Genomic DNA, 8,195 nt, shown 5'->3' on the forward strand with positions numbered 1-8,195 from the left:
GAATGAGCAGGCAGTGAGGTGGGTTGGAAACTGGCTGAACGGACAGGCCCAGAGGGTGTTGGATCAGCAGCACAAAGTCTAGTTGGAGGGCAGTAAACGGTGGTGTACCCCAGGGGTCAATACTGGATCCAGTCCTGTTCAAGATCTTCATTACTGATCTAGATGATGGGGCAGAGTGCATCCTCAGCAAGTCTGCAGATGACACAAAACAGGGAGGATTGGCTGATAATACCAGATGGCCATGCTGCCATCCAAAGGGACCTTGACAGGCTACAGAATTGAGCCAACAGGAACCTCATGAAGTGCAACAAGGGGAAATGTGAAGTCTGGGCCCTGGGGAGGAACAACCTCAGGCACCAGTACATGCTGGGGGCTGCCCAGCTGGGAAGCAGCTTCGCAGAAAAGGCGCAGGGGTCCTGGTGGAAACCAAATTGTACATGAGCCAGAAATTTGCCCTTGGGGCAAAGGAGGTGAATGGTGTCCTGGGCTGCACTGGACAAAGCATTGCCAGCAGGCGGAGGGAAGTGATCCTGCTCCTCCACTCAGCACTGGTGAGGCCACACCTGGAGTGCTGGGTCCAGTTCTGGGATCCCCAGTACAGGAGAGACATGGACATACCGGAGAGAGTCCAGCAAAAGACCAAAAGGCCACCAGGATGATGAAGGCACTGGAGCATCTCTCCTATGAGGAAAGGCTGAGAGAGCTGGGACTGCTCAGCCTGGAGAAGAGAAGGCTCAGAGGGGATCTTACAAATGCCCATAAATACCTAAAGGGAGGGGGCAAAGAGGACAGAGCCAGGCTCTTTTCAGTGGTGCCCAGTGACAGGACCAGAGGCAATGGGCACACACAGGAGGTTCCCTCTGAACATCAGGAAACACTTTTTCACTGTGAGGGTGACCGAGCACTGGCACAGGTTGCCCAGGGAGGCTGTGGAGTCTCCATCCCTGGAGATATTCAAAAGCCATCTGGACATGGTCCTGGGCAACCAGCTCTAGGAAGCCCTGCTTAAGCAGGAGGGGTGGCCAGATGAGGTCGCTCCAGAGGTCCCTTCCAACCTCAACCATCCTGTGATTCTGTGATAAAGACTGAGCAGCACATCTCTATCCACCGGTACATACTGCATACCTGAAGGCAGCCACTGATCATTCTCAACTGAACTCATTCTAGACTGAAAACAGTCTAGCAAATAAGGATCAAAACTGTTAGTGGCTCCACTGTACCTCTTTATACTCACATAGTTACCGTTTTCTAATACAATTCCTTTTAAGGGCAAAGTGGTTATGCTTGGTCTGTGTCCAATAAACAACAACAAAAAAATTACTTTAAAAATCCTCAGCAAATTACTCCCGTTCTTTCTTTATTATGGCAGAGTGGAGAAAAAATACCACCTTACAGTCTCACCACCCCCAGCTCTGCCTCCAGTAATCCATACTACATATAAACTTTTTTATTTTTTAATAAGGCAGGAAAAAAAAAAAAACCAAGTCTAGTCATGCAGTTTCCACATGAACTTCACTAGCCAGTTTTCACTCAAGGACTATAAGAAACTGAATGAAGTTTGAAATTCTAAAATTAATTAAGTTTACCTACTTGCAAAAATACGGCTAAGCTGCTGGTGTTTATCTGCCTCTCGTCTCACCCTTTAGTTGTTCCCCACAGGCCCTCAGTATCCGTTCATCATCTCTTGTGTTACTCTTCAACTTTGCAGAAGAGGGTAGAGCAGGATCATGCTTGTTCTGAGTTTGTACACAGCCTAGCCTAACAAGATCCTGCTCCAAGATCAGAACATGAGTTCTGGTGTTCTAATAACCAGTAGTATTTATAAAAATATCTTTATCATTATTAGTCTGAGAGGGAACATTTCAGTCTCCTCTTAGGGCAGCATGCAAGTTCCTAATGTGTCTTAGAGATCTCTCCACCACTAAGCGAATCCGATATTTGAAGTCTGCATTTTGCAAATTGCCTGTTAAAATATATTTGGACACACATATGAAAGCTAAATTAAATAGCACTTTTCTAATCAAGAAAAAAAAAAAAAGTTTGTTTTGCCCAAGATGAGTCTACAGTCCATCCTCCAGTAAAGCTGAAGCTGAAAGTTTGATTTAAAGGACGACAATGAATTCACACCTGGCTTTAAAAAGAATGCTGATAAAGGCAGCAAAGGAGCAGAGAACAAATTCAACCCAGCCACACAATGCACGTAAGTTAACAGGCAACTGATTTCTTCCAGACAAACTCTGAAGATTCTTCTACATCCCATCTATCACACAGATGTCTCTATCTTTAAAAAAAAAAAAAGGGGCAAAAAACCAACCCAAAACAAACACAAAAATCACGTCCAAAAGCATACTTTTTCCTGGATTAACCTAGACTCCTACCAACATCTGCCATCCCTGCTCTGAAACCTCTGGCACAGCCTTGCATGTGCTCCGTACTTTGTACTTGTTGCAAACTCCACTTCGCAAGGTGGGCAAAACTGAGCCCAATGTGCATGAAGTTGAAGTCTTGCTTATGCAGCTTGGGCTTTCATATTCCTCCTGTATCACAGCACAGCTCTCTGGGCCTTTAGTGTTCAGACTCTTCATCTGCTCATTTCCCATGATTTTGGGAGCTACATACTTGCAGGAAAAAATCCATTTGTGGGAAATTCATCCTTCTGAACTACCAAGAAGTGCTCACACACAAGCCAATACCTGGAATGGATAATTTCACAGGTGCTTATGGTAAGGTATAGGGCAGAGACCATGGAAACATAATGCTTGAGGAACAGAAGCAGCCCCCATACTCAGCTGGGCTAGAAATGTCCTGTGTCCATATTCTGAGCCTGGGGACAGAAAACAGGCTGGAGATGAAGTGGCAGCTCAACTGGGCTAAACAGAAGAAAGCACTAACCTCTTTACTTTTTGTAACAGTAGAGAAAACATTGCACCATATTGGCAAGTTATCACAAGCCCATGTTCATTACCAGCCCAAATCCTCGATTGTGCTTTAGTGGTTTACAGACAAATTAGCGTAGCTCTGCGACTTGCAGTGAGGCTTACTCACCAAGCACCAGATAAACTCAGCATTGCAGACCGCTGATGGACCCTACTTCATAACCTTCTCTCCATATCACCAAAACCAGCAGTTTCCACGGGGTGAATTAAACCCAGTGCAGTACTAATGTGGCTGGTTGTGGTATGTGAACCAAGCTCCATACAAAAGATGAAATAAACAGGACTGCAAATTAATCCACGCTTCAAGACAATGTACTGGTAATTATGCTATTTATTCTTTTTCATCTAATTTCAAATGGCTGGAAATCTAGATGCAGCCAAAGCAGCAAGTATGGGTTGCAAAGAAAGAGTTTCACATGCAAAATGAGTCGGTAAAATCAGCACCTTGGTGTTATTTGTTTTCCTATACAGATGAATGAACTAGTTCTGACAAAATAAGAAATTCCAGCACTTCTCAACAAGGCTTTACAGGCTCTCAAAATCTTTCTGGCTATCCTGCCATTAGCCACCAGCGACATACAGCATGCTCATGCCTCTTCCAGCATCATGTTAGAATAGCAGGGGGAAAAGAAAGCAACAAAAGTGTTCTCCAGTGTCCTCCACTTGGACATCTATATGGCTACAGCAATATAAAGAAGCAATTTTTGTATCTTCCCCATGACCAACAGACTCTCTCAATCTCTTTTTTTGTCACATATCTTCTCTCCTTCCAAGACTTTAGAAATTGGAGAAATAAGATTTGTCTTCATAAAGCAGTACTTCCTATCTCTCTACCCCCACACTTAAGAATGAGGCTCAAAACGAGACCACCAGTGGTGCAACTACACAGCGGACTTTTTTCTGGTGGAGACAACACAGCTACGAGACCTGATGGTGCAGGTATTTTTTTCATCTTGACTAGCAGACCAAATTCTCAGGCACTTTTTAAAAATATTACTTCGATTGCAGACCCTATGATGTATTCATCCATGTACCACAGCCACTCCACAGAAGTGACTTTGTGAAGAGCCCGTGAAACCTCTAACTTTAAAATGCCACTCCACCCAAGGGCACGGACATCAAGTGTACTTGTGTGTCATCCGTACCTATCCCACATACCAAAACATTGCGTGCTGCTTTTTAATTGCATTATCTGGATAGTGTATACTGCAAAACCAGCACCCGGACCACTTTGCTTTCAAGTCTGATTAAATTCTGAACCTCTTCAGGACATCTCTTGTTCTGAAGGGTATTGGACACTGCAACAATTTATGCCCTGTCTCAGCAGTGGACACCCCTTCAATTCCCTTTGCTCCCAGACCCCAACTCGGAAGGCCAGGTCTGGGAGTCAAATGCTGCTGACCCCATGCCAGTACTCCATTTGGCAGGACTCCTGTTTGACAAACCACAGCCGAATCGTGCCAGCCCTACTACCCTCCTGCGGTTTTGCAGTCAGTCCTCTGCATTCATTTCATGCCCACTTTTCTCACTTTTAATCCATTGTTTTAAAATTACTTGGAAGAATCCTTAGATTAAGCTTTATGTACTCCTACATATCAATCCCTAAGGAAATATACAGAAAGCAAAGACAATTTCTTTAAAATGTTAAATTAAACAGTTTTCCTAGTTTATAGTACTTAAAAGTATAAATACTGAAAGCAAAAACGAGGCAGGCCATGACAGTTAGAAATATTCTTCTAAAATCAGTAAATACCTGCACCTGGTTACTGAACTACAGTGCTGCAGATGACTTGAGAGTTTATTACATATACTGAAAATAGCCTAATACGCATTACTCCACTCATCTCATCTATGAGGCAGATTTACTTTCCAGGTAAGTAAATACATGCGAGCACAATGTTCTTATATGCACATACAGCCTTAAACGCAAGAGAGAAATACCAGCGACTTTGATTTATATTAACAGACCTACTACTTGAAAGCGTGCTGAGGGCTGACAAAGAGAACAGTACACTCCGATAACCCATGTTATATGCAGATTATACCTATGTAATCCAGGTGATATTTCAGATTATTGTGCTCCATTTGAGAATTTCATACTTTTTACCTATGACGTACACAGGGGAAGTTTCTCTAAGCCTCCTCTACCACTTGGAGTTTTGGTGTGATGGGGAGACCGATGGGACTAGAAGCCCATTTACAGTGCCCTTCACCCTTAGACTACCAGTCAAGCGTTAACAGGTTTTGTAGCAACAAAGTTATCCCAGCCTGTCAGGCCTCAGTAGCATGGACAGTCTGACCCAGCCAGACCATCGCCACATCTCGTGGCCTTTGACAGATTCACTGAACAGCCACAAGGACAGGGTCCAATGACCCAAATGGGTCAGATTTATCCTGTCACTGCTATATCAAACTTGCTCTGAAGCAATATGGGGATAACTTGTATTTCTGCTGCTGCTGCTTTCCTTTAGGGATTTTTTTGTTGTTCATTTGTTTTGGTTTTCTTTCCTTTTTTTTTTTTCTTCTATGGATACAGGGAAGACCCCAACGGCAACATGGCACTACTACTAGGCCGACCCTGATCTCTTGTTAAGAACCATTACCTAGATTAACAAAAAAAAACCAAACCAAAAAACAATCCAAATGGATACCCTTTAAACTTCCATACAGATTTATTTTCCATAACCAGTGCACACCTACCACATGAATCCTCCGTAGACCTACACAGAGACTTAACCCCGCTATCCGGGTTATCCCAAGAGAAAAATAATTACAGAAAACCCCTCATGATAAAATAATTAAGCCTAAGTCTGCAGGATCTCAGCCTGCAAGCGTTCAGCAGGTTGCTCCAAAACGCACCAAATTCAGAGGACTGCCCGAGCACCCTTCGATGGGGTTTGAACCGGCCTCCGCACAGTACTGCTGCATTCAGAAACTTTTCACAAATCGCCCATCCCGGTCTCCTGACCAGGGCCACCGTCCCTCGCCCAGCACCGCGTAACCCACACCCCCCGCAGGCACGACTCTAGTCTTGAAAAAACCTCTGTGCAAACGGCCAGGTTGAACAGCCTTCACCACCTCCTAACAGCCCTGCTGCCGCGCACTTTACCCAGCGAAGTCTTTATTCTCAACACTCAAACTACTTCAGCTACCGGCGACTCCCCACGCACGCCCCCTTCTAGCCGCGCAGCTGCCCGCACCGGCCGCCCCCGGAGCTCCGCAGCCAGCCCGCCGCCGCCTTCCCGGCGGCCCGCAGCGGGCACCGCTTCCTCTGGGACTTGTGGAGCGCGGGCCCGGCCGCCCCCGGCCCCCCGCGCACCCCAGCCGCCCCCGGGGGCCACCCCGCCGCCAGCCCGCTCCAGCCCCGCCGCCAGCCGCAGGCCGCCCGGCCGGGGCGGAGCACAGCGGCCGCCCCCACCGCTCCCCCGGCCCGGCCCGGGGCACCGGCCGGCCCGGCCTGCCCTGCCCCGCCCCGCCAGCCCGGCGCCCCCGCCCGGGCCCCTCCGCCGGCACCGAGCCGGGCCGGGCGGCTGCCGCCACCGCCCCGCTCCCGCCCTCGCCCTCCCGGGACGCACCTTCAGGCTCCCCCGGAGGGGGCCCTTGCCGTGGCCGGTCAGCGCCGGGGGGGGGCTCCCCAGGCCGCCCTCCTCCTCCTCCTCTTCCTCCTCCACCTCCACCACCACGTCCTCGTCTTCGTCCTCCTCCTCCAGCGCCGCGGCGGAGCCCTCCCGCCGGGGCGGCCTCCAGGCGCTCTCGGGCTTGGGGGGCCGGACCCCGTCCGCCTGCGCGGCCGCCGGCCCCGCGCTCAGCCGCCGGCTGCCCATGCTGGAGCGCTTGGCCAGGCGCCGCGCCTGCATGGTGCCTCCGCCCGCCCGGCCCGGCCCGGCCCGCCTCCCGCCGCGCTCAGCCCCGGCTGCGGGCAGCGGCCCCGCCGCGGGCGCGCAGCGGCAGCGCCGAGCCCAAGGGGCGGCGGCGGCGCTCACCGGGGAGCGGCGGTGGGTGTGTGCGGCGGGCGCGCCGCGGCCATGGGGGCCCGCGGGCGCGGCCGCCCCGCCGCTCGCCCACCTGCTCCCGCCGCCCTCCTCCTCCGCCGGCCTGTCCGCCCGGCCCGGCCCGGCCCGGCTATCGGGCGCGGCGCGGGGTCCGCTCCCGCTCGCCCTTCCTCGCCGCCGCTGGTCCCCGGGACCAAAACCCGGACTGGATTCCCGCCGACCGCGGCTCCGCCAGGCGCTGCGCGGGGCCGCGCTGCCTCCGCCCGCAGGCGCGGGCGGGTTTCCCTGCGGAGCGGCGCCGGCTCCGCCGCCCACCTGCTTCACCCCCGGTACGCCGAGGGGAGCGGGGTGCCGGCCCGTCCCTGCCGGCGCACCCCCGCCGGCGTTCAGTCTGTTTAAACGGGAGGAGGGCCGGGGGTGCCCGCAGCCTCGGCGTGTGGGACAGGCTGCCAGATGTCTCGGGCCGGGCCTGGGTGAAATGAAACTATTTCACCTCTCCCCAAAAAACAAAAATGGAAAAAATGGAACTTTGGGAAAAAAAGCTGAGAAGAGACTGGGGGTTTTTTGAGGTGAAAAATTGAAGCAGAGCTATCTACAGCCCATTGAGAAAACCATCCAGGACGGTTAAGGAAATAATTTCCAGTTTAAATTGTAGTACTTCTGTGCTTTAAGCTTTAGAATACCTTTCTAAAAAGTTTTTAAAATTAAAATAGTTTCCAAACAGGCTTTTAAGTTATTGCAGTCACCATTTAAATTTATTATAGGCTTCTATACCATTTATCAAAGCCTCCCGAGACTGAGTTATACTTAAGGTTGCCACATGCTTTTCCTAACCTGTTCCTCTACGAAAAAGTTTTCAGTCTGCATTGACATGTTATTTTTGAGCCATATATATCTATTCTTTTCCATTTACAAGTGAATTATGGTAATTCCCTTTTCAGAATTCAGTACCTTCTCCCCGCACATTGTTTGAGAGACATGCCAACAGGCCAAATGTACACATAATATGTCAGCATGGGGCCAAGTTTCACCTCTAACGCTAGGTTAATTTGTCCCTGTCAAAAACTAATGGTATTTTTTCATTTTGGAGTGTAGCATGCAGCGCTTTCTATGCAAGAAATTATAGCTAATACAGTACCCATTCTTAAAGAAATAATGAAGTTACTTTTCATGTTGAATTATGGAAGTTGTTGCAATTTTCTCAACCGAACCCCACAAACCAGTTGTTTTCATTTATTCTTTCGAGGTTTCCAGAGACTGTGCATCT

The 8,195-nt window shown here is 49.7% G+C and overlaps 1 protein-coding gene across 2 annotated transcripts in view; it reads right to left on the reverse strand.

The window, feature by feature from the left end:
• The window catches only part of ZNF704 (zinc finger protein 704), a 94,631-nt gene extending 87,344 nt beyond the window's left edge, over positions 1-7,287 (reverse strand). Inside the window, exon 1 of one of the 2 annotated variants that reach the window (XM_075494853.1) lies at positions 6,512-7,287. In XM_075494853.1, the coding sequence (XP_075350968.1) occupies positions 6,512-6,793 (282 nt within the window). In that variant the 5' untranslated portion in view covers positions 6,794-7,287. The remainder of the gene's footprint in view (positions 1-6,511) is intronic. The other variant, XM_075494852.1, reaches the window with a different exon arrangement.
• Positions 7,288-8,195: the final 908 nt, after the last annotated feature.

Source organism: Mycteria americana, chromosome 2 (assembly GCF_035582795.1).
Source record: "Mycteria americana isolate JAX WOST 10 ecotype Jacksonville Zoo and Gardens chromosome 2, USCA_MyAme_1.0, whole genome shotgun sequence".
Lineage (NCBI taxonomy): Eukaryota > Metazoa > Chordata > Aves > Ciconiiformes > Ciconiidae > Mycteria > Mycteria americana.